The 12,277-nt window shown below is 42.9% G+C and overlaps 1 protein-coding gene across 1 annotated transcript in view; it reads right to left on the bottom strand.

The window, feature by feature from the left end:
• Nucleotides 1-11,916, bottom strand: part of opcml (opioid binding protein/cell adhesion molecule-like) — a 174,954-nt gene extending 163,038 nt beyond the window's left edge. The window contains exon 1 of the mRNA XM_066650817.1: nucleotides 11,319-11,916. Within this exon, the coding sequence (XP_066506914.1) occupies nucleotides 11,319-11,476 (158 nt within the window). The 5' untranslated portion in view covers nucleotides 11,477-11,916. The remainder of the gene's footprint in view (nucleotides 1-11,318) is intronic.
• Nucleotides 11,917-12,277: the final 361 nt, after the last annotated feature.

Here is a 12,277-nt window from a genome sequence, read left to right on the forward strand (position 1 = left end):
TCATGTACCACTGTTATTTTGAATATAATCTCATATTTCAGATGTGTTAAGTTTACAAGACACACGTCATGAATCAAACGGCATCAGTAATAATTGTCCATCAGCCACCACATTAAAGCTGGACTGGTTTATTCATCTTAAAAAACAGCTTGTGTTTTATTTCTTGAATTATCTTAATAGCAAGCAGTAAATGCTCTTTATGACATATTAAAATATTCCATTTCTACATAAGTCACAGGACTGTAAAAGCCCTGCCCAATCATTTTATTCATATCGAACGATCTGATTGGATGGCATACCTGCCTGTCTACTACATCACCCTCAGAGCTGCTCTGACCACACTACCCCCAAGCAGGTGCGCTGCACACTTGCACAGAGCAAAGGTTCATCTGTTTACACTTCTACACATATAAAGAAAAGAAAGATGGTGGTAGAGAAGGCTTCTTAATTAAAAAAAAACCTGAATGAAGTTGGAAGTTAAACCAGAGTGCACAACAGTGTAGTTATTGGGTGTTTTCTTACATGTGAATGAGACATGAGGTAGGTGGATGGTGAGCACCTCTCTCTGTGATTTATCAAGCCTTAGATTTAGGTGGGTCTTTTTGGTTGGATATTTCAAAAAGCTATCCTTATATAAAAAAAAGAAAGAATGTAAGGTCAGTATAAAGGTTAAGACTGGACACACTGTAAAACCAAATATCCAAGCGTTCATTCATTATCTGTAATCGCTTACCCAGTTTAGGGTTGCTGTGGGTCCGAAGCCCTGCCATAATCACTGGGCGTAAGGCAGAAACACATTCTGGAAGAGGTGCCAGTACCTCCTCACGGGGCATCACACACATTCATAAATAAAGACACTTTGGAGTCTACCAATGTGTGTTTTTAGACTGTGGGAGGAAACCGGAGCACCCGGAGGAAACCCACACAGACACAGGAAGAACACACCCAACCTCCTCACAGACAGTCACCCGGAGCAGGACTTGAACCCACAACCTCCAGGTCCCTGGAGATGCGTGACAGCAACACTACCTGCTGCACCACTGTGCGAGTGAAAAATGAAAAACTTTGTTTCTGTTCTGACAGCAGCAGTATGTAGTCTGTTTTCCTCCTGACACTGAGAAATAAATGCCTTGGATTTACCGACTCTTGATAAATGAAGACTGGTCTCTAACTTTTGCACAATATGATGTGTTTTTAGACCTCTCCATCTAAATTAATGTGGAGAGTGATTTTATTTTCCCTGCCATTCTCACCCTCAGTTTATTTGTTAGGACACTGAACCTTGATTTCTATGAAGCTGCTTTGTGATGGTGTCTACTGTAATAAACACTTCAAGAATAAATTGAAGTGGAAGGAGGAGAAAGGGCATGTCTCACTGATTTGGCCCAGAGGGAAACACACACACACACACACACACACACACACACACACACACCATGTGTAAGCCTTAGTTGCATATTTCTAGAGGCCAATGTTTGAAAATATATCAGCTCTACATCCAACATCTCTTGGCATATGACTTATGTACAGAACATAAAAAAAAAAAAAAAATCAATGTAGTCAAATTGACCATGGGGAAATGTTACGAGTTCCCTCATGCTTTCTATTGTACAGTAAGAGCCTTTTTAATCAAGAGAGAGAGCACTCAGGGAGCTCCTACATATTTCTCCAAGACCAAAATCAATTATCTAGTCCCCTTGCTGTGGCTATCAGTGATTTGTCAGTCAAAACTACAAGGACACCTGTCATCAGATTAAGAGGGAATTATTAAAATTTACACAGGCATTTATAAAATGGAATGAAAATGAGCCCTCCTAATTTTCTCAGCTGTTTTCACCTAGTGATTTTTGACTATTTTAACTGCATTTTTGCAGAGTTATTATTTTATTTTTTTTACAGATAGATGAAGTTCAAAAACAGCACAAAGCCATAACCAAGTCCCAAGAGGATCAACTCACTATTTGCAGAATAATAAACAGTTGCCTTACAGAAGCAATCAGTGAGTTAAAGGTGAGATTCTGTACGGAATGTGTTTAAACATGGCCACCCACATGTGGGGGACCCGCTCTATGGAGCATTAACTGGTTCAGTCCTACATTTAAACATTTTGATTCTTCGTTCCACTTTGGAGTTTTGGAAAATTAAAAATAATTAATTCATTCATTTTCATTCATTCATCATTCATATTTTCCACTTAAGCCATTTCAGGCTCGCGGTTGCAACAGAGTGAGCAAAGAAGCCCAGGAATCTCTGTCCCCACCAAATTACACCAGCTCCTCCTGGGAGGTCCTCAGGCGTTTCAAGACAAGCTGGGATTTATAATCCCCAGACAAGACAAATAATTTTCATGAATAATTTTTGATATATTTTCTATGTAAAAACAGCTTTTTTAGCATGTGGTGTCCACAAGTTAATACAGCTTTGGCATCTTAATGAAATGACTGAAATGCTTTAGTCAAAATACCACAAGGGTCAAGCACCACAGCACCGTACTCACTATTTAAACAGCCCTGTATAAATATCCGAACGGATATTTTGAGTACATGTTCCTTTCAATGAATGAGTCCCTAACTCACCCCAACCTCTTCTTGTGCAGGGGGTGCAGACGCAAGTATGGCATTGCAGCTACCACAGCAATTTAGAGATTTGCGCTGGTCAGTGCTGCCAACAGCTGAGCAATTCCAGTGTTAGTGGGTCTGTTCTCCAGCCAAAGGTGGAGATACTTAGTTGGGGGTGGTATAATTCTATTTGATGAAAGAAGGGGAGCCAAATCTTATGCTGAATCCTATGTGTTCTGACCTAGGCAGACCACAAACGCTGATGTGGTTGTCTTCTTTCACAGTTATTGGGTTGGTAGACACTCCAGATTCAGAAATGTTTGTCCGCAAGCAATGAAAGGGTGACTATGTCATAATCAGTCCCACTTAACATGTCTTAATGGTTATTAAGAAGTGGATATTTGAGATGTGATCTGTGAAACTCCGATAAAAAGTTGTATCATAAGATGTCACTGACCTGCTTTTATGACTGCAGCTCTTCTTGTAGACTCTAAAGCAGCTTTTTAAAAGCCCCCCAAAAAGGTCCTTCACTTATGCCTCAAGCACCCACGGAACAAACATCCTCACTGTGATAATGACTTCTATGAGTTGAGTAGCCTTGCTCTCCCCTTCACCTTTAAATGTTGAAATGGAAGGATTCAGAGTCTTTATTGTGAGTTTTCAATTGATTTCATTCCACTGACCTTTTCCTCTGACACTGCTAGAACTAAAAGTCACTCCAAATCACAGCAAAGATTATGAAAGAGCTGAAAAGTAAAGGAAAAACCTCTGAACGCACAATGTCTGCCTTTGGCTTAGTGCCGTTTCCTGTCTGGTTACCATCTAAAACACTGTAGTGAAGGAGTCAGGCAAGGGGTGGACTACATTGCACTTTTGGGTACAATCTTCTTCACTGAACTGGAGAATTACCAATAAAAGAGGCTCAAATATGCCCCACCCCATGCATACACCAATGCACAAAAGCGAGTGTAGGTTACCAATAGAGAAATTGAAGCATCACATTAAATCCCTGGAATGCTGATGCTGATTGCACCTCCCTAAAAAGACAGCACTGTCTGCCAATCCTGTCTTCCTCAGCTGTCTGATGCCTAGCACATATCTGGCTGGCTCCATCAGTCAGATAGCAGGCATGGCGTTCGGTTGCCCTGTTCTTACGGTTGACTGTTCCACGCTGTTCACCTTCACATTAATTGAAAATTCACTGTAGCTTTCTTATCTCTTCAACAGGATCCTACTTCTGACACCAGTAAAGCATCAACTGAGATGAAGACACTTTTTGGGAGTATTTCAGCTTGCTGAACTGGAAAATCACCAATAGTGTTTAATAGTGCTGGGTAATACAATATCGCAATTAATTGTACATTTTACCATGATTGCGATTATTGAACGGTTTTGTTTTTTGTATTTTTGACCCTCATAGTTCAGTGATGAGGCTTGTACTGTAAATATGCTCCAGTATTAAATATGGAATATCTTTGTCTCTAATGTTGCTGGGAGCTTGGTCCTCTCTCTGGTTTTCTGAGCACTGTTTATATTTGGTGTGTGCTTTGGTCACTGAAAGTGTTTTTTTCTCAGTGTTTAAATTTGACTTCTTTTTGTCCAGTGTTGTCTTAATTAAAGTAAATGCAAAACACATTTTGGAATCACGTGACTACAGCTTGTTAGCATGGTTTTAAAGGGACGGTACATGAACACACAGTGTGGACAACAGAATATAATCTATATAATTGTTATAGACAATATGTCAATTGGAAGTACTGAATGTTAATTTCGATTCATATTCAATTAATTACCCTGTCCTAGCCTGTAATGCTGCCACCACGTCCCCCACACAAAACTGAGGGTAGGTCACCTGTCCATGGGTTGCAGGTGACTGTTTATAGTTGCCTCTATATTGGTTTCCTACTCATTACTCAAAAATACTCAAATAAAAAATTATATTTAAATTGTTTTATTGTTTCTTTGATCATGTTTGTTGTCCTCAAATTGATGTTAAAATGAAATAAGTATGGGTCCCTAACCATTCATCCTTGTCATTTTTGTAAATAGCTCGATTCAGCTGTCAGTGAGTAGAGAGGAGCTCAGGCTGTGTCCCAATTAACATACTACCTCTATAGTCCACTTATAGCTGAGAAAAAATAAATAAATAAGACATGCAAGGTGATGTGAGTGCAGAAACCTATGATCTACACTGTGCCCTATGAAGAGTGTAGAGTGGATTTGGCCACAACTTTACTGTGACATGGAAATATTGCTCACTGATCACTCATATTTTCAGACTTTATTAAATGTAAACCAAATTAGTGGAATAATTTAGGCAGATTTTGTGATAAAACATTATCTTCCAAAAATATGTTCCACTCTCAGAGCACATGGATGGGAGGATCAGATTATTTACTTTGTAAAAAGGAGAAAAGAATGAGTCAGATTAAAATGTGGCTTGTGTGTATTCTGCAATACACTGAAACAAAACACACGTGAAATATCTTGATTATTGAAGCCTGTAAATAGTCTGTGTATGACAATATTTTCAAATTGAAATAGCTTTATGACTATGACACCAAGAGGTAGTGGGCTTCTGTGCTTGTCAGTGATGTGAGACTCCCTCCAGTGCAGAGGAGAAGCTGTGTATGAGATAAATCTATCCAACTTTCTCATCTATTTACATAAGTGCTGCAGTCTTATGTAACCAGATACTCACTAGATAATCACTTAAATGCAACCCATGGATATGGGAAAGAAGTGCAAGGATTGGTGAATTACTACATACTAAGCCCCCAAACCAGTCCTCTCATATAACTCAACAGCTACACACTAGTACTAACCATAACTCACTAACGGTAACTCACACATGGAGAAGCCATAAGAAGTGTCTCCCACTATGACCCTTTGGCCCCCCTGGGGATAAAATTATGAACTTCCTATGAAGATTATTTGCCTCATGTTATATATTTACAATCCATGCTTTTTCCCTCCAAAATTCAAGGTGACAGTTAGTTTTGAATTCATTTAAAAAGCTGGCATATGGCACTCCACATTGGGCCAGTGGACAGGTGGCTGTGTAGGGTTGGATAAACTTTAAAAAATTACAGCTGTTAAGATTCGGCAATGAAACTTGGGAAAGGAGCCGAGCCCACTGTCACGCAGGGCCCCCCCCTCAAAAAGAGAATTAAGGTCCACTCGAGGGGCGCAAAGAGCAACTCTCAGAGCTGACAGATGGTGTGACACGGCTAATTCTCAAGAGGCACTGTTCGGAGTGGAATAAGGAGTAAGAAATGAGATTCGGAGAGTCACTTAAGGGCCTGCACGCAATGGAGCTAATGCAGCACTGAGCTTGAAGGTTTTCCATAGTCAAAAGTCAAGCATCACGTCTGCTTCTAATGCCACCTCACTGTTGTGTAGCAAATCAAGTGTTTATTCAGAAGTTGCTGAAGTGACTGTTACTGCAACAGGAGTTTGATTTCATAAAGCAGACACCATTGCCTTTGTTCTGCTACACATTACATCTGCTACATTACCCTCAATATACTGGCATTTTACTAAGTAATTGTTAAGGCAACTTCACCTTAATATCACACTGCTGTCACTGTAGAAAGGTGCTATATGCAAATTAGCTTCTAACCAGTCAATCAATTTTAGTGTCTGAATACAAGCATCTTGACCAATCACACATATTTAGATGAGATATTTGGACTAAATAAATATTCACAGACTGATCTTTAATCACATCATATCATGGCTTCAGTAATGTTTGGTATAACTTTGTAAAACTCAACGTAACAGTTTAAATCTGCAGATGTTCCAGACTACCCCATTCTACTGACAATGTTATACCATGGAGAGATTATAAAGTGTCTCCACAGTTAAAAATCTGTGCACAAAACGGAGACACCCAGGAGAGGTTTACAAATCACTAGCAAAAACTTGGCATTAAGCATGGTGACCTTAGGCTCGTTTGCAGCTGCCCCAGAGTGCCCCATTATACTGACAACGCTGTGTCCAAAATGGGGACACCTTTACCAGAGCTCTCTAGCTACAAAGTGTGTCTGCACTTTACCGCTGGATGGACTGTGTACTAAAGTACAAGACTCAGAATGCTTCTATTTGTAATCTGACCTGTGATGCTTGTAGTCATTAGATCTTTTGATCCAAACAGAGCTAAATGAATTACTGTCACAGAATCGTTGTCCAAGGTCAGGGAGGACCATGTAATGTGCAAAAACTCCAGGTTGACCCATTAGCTGGTGTCACGAGAAAATGTCCTACACTGGAAAATGTATACTTTTAATATTAAGAAGTCATTAAAAGCACATTAAAGTACTTCAGCGCTAAAGTGTGCTATCAGCCCTAAGCTGTGTCTGGTTATCAAATATAATAGCAATAATGTGCTTTCAGCTGGGCAGGATTTGAAGCACTTCAGCCTGGCAATAATAGCAGACGGCTTGAGACCCCGTGACTATATGCCATGTGAAAAATTGCAGACAAGCTGACGGTCCAATGCTCTTAAAAGCACTGGTGAATTACTGTTAAAATCAATCAGCAGATGATCAGAATCTAACCTCCTGTTCATTCTGTGTGGCTTGGTGTAGAGTTCAATTACTGAGAGCGACACCAATTCAACACTCAAAGGTGTTGGGGAACTGACTGTACATTTAACTGTAAAAATCAATGAGCAAAGGAACCAGTAATCAAATCAAACCTTCAGTGCATCCTTGTGTGTGTGTGTGTGTTCTGTGGCGTACAGATGGCTATAGTTACTGTAGACTTAGAGGCTTATTGTTCTGTTCTGTTCATGAGAACAAAAACAACATTCACAAACATTTAAATGCATTATGGCGGATGTTGCGGTAAATGTCACAGCTGTACGTAGATCAGAACCTCTATCATTGCTACTCCAGGGCTTAGCAATGCAGAAACTGCACTATGTAACTTCCAGAGGAGGGTAGGAAACCATCCCATCAATTCTTCCCTGCCCCCTCCCCCCAACTTGATTTCAGGGCATTGCTGTAAAAGTGAATCACACACTGTAACTGTGGGACCCCAGGATCAAAAATACCGAAACTTACCTAGTTTTGGTTTAATGTATAGTTCTTTTCATTACATCAACACCAAGTGAATATTCACCACATTGGTACTGTTAATGTTACTGTAAAAACGCACCTATGAACTGATAATCAAAATCGGACCTATACAGTGTATTTCTATGATCATTATAGGGGTACTGGTAGGTTGTACAGATTTATAGATAGTTACTATAGAGCACTAATAGCTGGACCATGGTCTGGGTTTGGACCCAAATGCTGTCCCATCCAGACCTGGACCTCATCTCATCATCATCTTTTCCACTTTTCCATTTCAGGGTCGCGGTGGCAACAGGGCGAGCAAAGAAGCCCAGACGTCTCTGTCCCTGGCAACATCCACCAATACCTCCTGGGGGATTCCAAGGCGTTCCCAGGCCAGCCGGGAGATATAATCCCTCCAGCATGTCCTGGGTCTACCCCGGGGCCTCCTTCCAGTTGGAGATGCCTGGTATACATCCAGTGGGAGGCGTCCGGGAGGCATCCTCATCAGATGCCCGAACCACCTCAACTGACTCCTCTCAACGCGAAGGAGCAGCGACTCTACTCCTAGCTCCTCCCTAGTCACTGAGCTCCTCACCCGATCACCTGATTACTCTCGGAGAGTACGCCGAGCAACCAGTCGGAGAAAGTTCATTTCGGCTGCTTGTATCCGCGATCTCATTCTTTCGGTCATTACCCAGAGCTCATGTCCATAGGTGAGAGTGGGGATGTAGACTGACTGGTAAATTGAGAGCTTTGCTTTATGGCTCAGCTCTCTCTTCACCACAACGGTGCTGTACAGTGACCGCATTACTGCAGAAACTGCACCAAACCTACGGTCAACCTCACTATCCCTCTTCCCATCACTCGTGAACATGAACCCGAGATACTTGAACTCCTTCACTTGGGGCAGGTTCTCACCCCTTATCTGAAGGGAGCATGTCATCTGTTTCCAAAAGCATCCCTATGAGTACACCCATTAAAACTCAGTGTACCCTGCCTGGGAGAGGGTTACCGGGACCTACCCTTTGGAGGCAGCCCACGTAACCTGGCCGGGCTCAGCTCGAAATGGCAACGTGGGAGGATCATGTGGGTTCACCAACCGCAAGATCCAGAGTAGGGGTGCGGTGCAATGCCCATCGGGCACAGAGCGGGGGCAAAGGGGCCCCTGGCGTCGTGGACCTGGACCTATAACTGATCAATTACAGAGAAATATGTAATTTAATTAAAATTATTTTAACTGCTTTAACTTTTTTTTGAACAATTTCGGTACCGGTAGGAAACTCAGAGACCAATTACATGCATGCATCACACTACTCAGCCAATCAGATCTGAACGACACACAAGGTAAGGCCAACAAAAATATCCCCCTGGCCAAGATGAAGGCTCTTATGGAACACTTTTGGGATGACTCTTTTGTGTGTGGTAAAACCAGAGACGTTATAAATAAGGACACTGATTAACAGTCGAAATACCAATGGAGTTCTCAATCGCATGGAGTTTGTTTACAGATCAAGTCCCGCCCTTCAGAAAAATTAGCCAATCAGCTTGCCACTTGAAAGAGGGTGGACAATACCGTGAAGCTAGCATAGCAAGGCAAAGCATAATTTTATTTTTAAATTTCACTCAATTTGAGTATTTATTATATATAAATGGTGTAATTTGATGTCAAAACTGACAAATGTTTTTGAAATAAGTTGAAGTGTAATTGTAATTAATTTGATTTGACTTTTATTTGTTGTTAACTACATAAAATATTGATATTACTACAAGGCTACGCCAGAATACAGCACAAGGCACTGATCATAATGTGAGTTGTACCGGATCTTAGCTTGAGGAAATCTTCTTTAACGGAACCTTACTGAATTTTAATGAAACTCCCCTGTTATTGAGGCTTCCTGTACTATTCTGGACATAAGAATACCAATCATTGGTGAATTGACTGTAAATAATACTGTAAAGCATGGACCAAACAGTGATCAAAGTCAAGCATTCATCTCATTCTAATGTGTACATACTACACACTTCTATACACTTACACAGGCCTAGTAAGATGATCTGTTCATGACATCAACACAAACACAACATTCAAATGCACTGGGGAATTTACTGAATTTAACAAATGGAGCTGTAAACATCAACAATCGAAATGAAACAGTTTGTTCTCGTGTCTGTGAGCTACATTTGCTTGGGCTTGGTGTAATGTTTAGTTCATGACAGACACCAATTCAACAGTCAGTGCATTGGTGAGGTAACTGTAAATCGTTCTGTAACAGATGAACCAATGACTAAAATCAACACTACAGATGCTACAGACTTACAGAGGCCTATAGTGCTGCTCTATTCAGAAGCCCACCACAAATGCACCATTCAGACATTATCCTTCTCACTGTCTTTTGGCTTTGATTGAATAACGGAATGAAATGAGATAAAGTTCTGTGCTGCTGTATACTACTGTACAAACACACAGCCAGAGACTGCAGACGCCTGCGCACAAGTCTACACAGTCTATTAAGAACAGCCTCTCTGTTCATTGTGTCAATCCCGGCCAAAAGCCCAACAGGCATTGACATGAATAACTCGTTATCTTAACTAATGCCAATGGGCCGTCTCTTTTGCTGGAAGACAGAGGGACGCGGGGCGCTCTCGTCTGACCCGGCAGTGGCTTTTGGCAGCTTTGTGTTGAACTAAATGGCATGTTTTCTTTAGGGTGTGTGTGTGTTGGGTTGGGGGGTTCATGCTGTGGCTGACACCACGCTCTGGGCTACATCACATGATAGAAGATGTACTTTACTCTGTTTCCCTCAGCCAGGGAGAAAGGATGAGAGCAGGATGCTTGGATGCCATTACAGCAGACAGAGCCAGAAGAGATGGAGCTTACTGCTTAATTCAGCTGTATACGAGGGAGAAACAGAGAGAGAGGGGGGGGGGGATTGAGAGATGCTGAGAGAGACAGACATTGAGAGGAAGGAGGAGAAGTGTGAGACAGCGAATGACAGAAAAAAAAGGGAGAAATTGACAGAAGGAAAACACGAAATAGTAATGGAAAGTAAGGGAGGACAATAGCAATAGAGAGAAAGAGAGAGAAATTGAGATGAGGGAGAAAGGCAGAAACAACAGGAGATAGAGAGAGGGGGATAGAAAGGGAGAGAGAAGAGGTAGAATGAAAGATGGAGAAGATGGAGAAAGGGGAGAATAAGAGAGGGATAAAGGAGATAGAGAGACGGAGATAGAGAGAAGGGGATAGAGAGAGAGAGAGAGAGAGAGAGAGAGATGAGGAGGTAGAGAGTGAGAAAGAAGAGGGGATAGAAAGGAGGTAGAATGAGAGAGAGAGAGATAGAGGGTAAAGAGAGAGAGGGAGAGTATAAATACGTTAAATTTCGAACGCTGTGTAAACCTCGAGTGAGTTGTGGATGAAGTGCGCGTGAATCCTCGCAGGTTCACCCTGCACTGCTCGCGCGCCTCGCGGGACCTTGACCGCCGCAGTTACTCCCTCAGCAAAACAAACGCACGCTCAGAGCACACATCCAGCCAAAGCCCCCTCCACACACAGCTCTCGAAAGCCGTGTGTCACCTTTCCTCGGACACATGCGCGTTCCTCCGTAGGAAAGGGCGAGAGCAGAGTCGCGCGCTCGTGGCGCCCACCCCCCAGCAGCAGCAGCACTGCGCACAAACATGGAGTAGAAATAAAAGCACTTACTTCAAGACGGCACTGTCCCCTTGTCTGACCGTGATGTTGTCCTTTAAATACGAGTCCCCGCTCCGCGCTGGCACTCCTGCGGGCACAAGGAACAGCAGTCTTAGAGCCACGACCACCAGGCATTTCCACGGCAAAGCGAAGCAGCTGGCGATGCCCATGTTCTCCCCACTTCACCAACACAACAACCAAACTTCCCGAACTCGAAGTACAGATCCTCCAGCTGCACCAACGCCACTTCTCCCGCGTCCAAACAGCTGCGGAGAGCGGCTTCAGCCCCAGCCTCGACCCTCCAAGACCACGCGCTCCTGAATATCCACGAAACCCCCCGCCCCGAGCGCGAGGTAGTTCTGCTCTGTGCGTAATTAGAAGGGAAGAAACGAGCCAGTCCTCTGGGTCTGCCTCGCGAGTAATTTACGATCTCCGGCGAGCGGACGCGCGTGCAGCCTCGCGAGCAGTTCACTTTAATGGCATGGAGCAGAAGGGACTGGACGGCGGAGCGCGCTCAGCACACTGTAAAGCGCATCATTAAGCCCGAGTGCTGTCAAGCCACTTCAGGTCAAGTGCTCTCCCTCGGATAAGGCGCGAGACCCACTGTCCATCAGCTCGCGCAGCTCTGGGACTTGGCGCTTAACTATGAGTGAAGCTCGCGCGGGGATTGCAGTCAGCGCTTGGCTTTTTTTTTTTTTCCCCAACCCGTTTTCTGGCAAACCCCGCCCACCCGCGCTGGGATTGGTGTGTAGGTTCCCGCCTAAAGTGAAAGGATTGGTTAGTTATTTCCCGCCTGGTGGGACATGACTGGTTAGAAGTTTGTCTTGTTATTAAATGGCTTGAGATGGTTAGTAGTTTCCTGTTTACGGAGATGGGATTGGTTTGCATTTTCCCACTTTCTATGATCAAACTTACTGGAGTGATTTTGGTTAGAAGTTTACTGCTTAGGATAGGGCTGGTTAGTAGTTACA

This window comes from Hoplias malabaricus, chromosome 18 (genome assembly GCF_029633855.1).
Source record: "Hoplias malabaricus isolate fHopMal1 chromosome 18, fHopMal1.hap1, whole genome shotgun sequence".
NCBI lineage: Eukaryota > Metazoa > Chordata > Actinopteri > Characiformes > Erythrinidae > Hoplias > Hoplias malabaricus.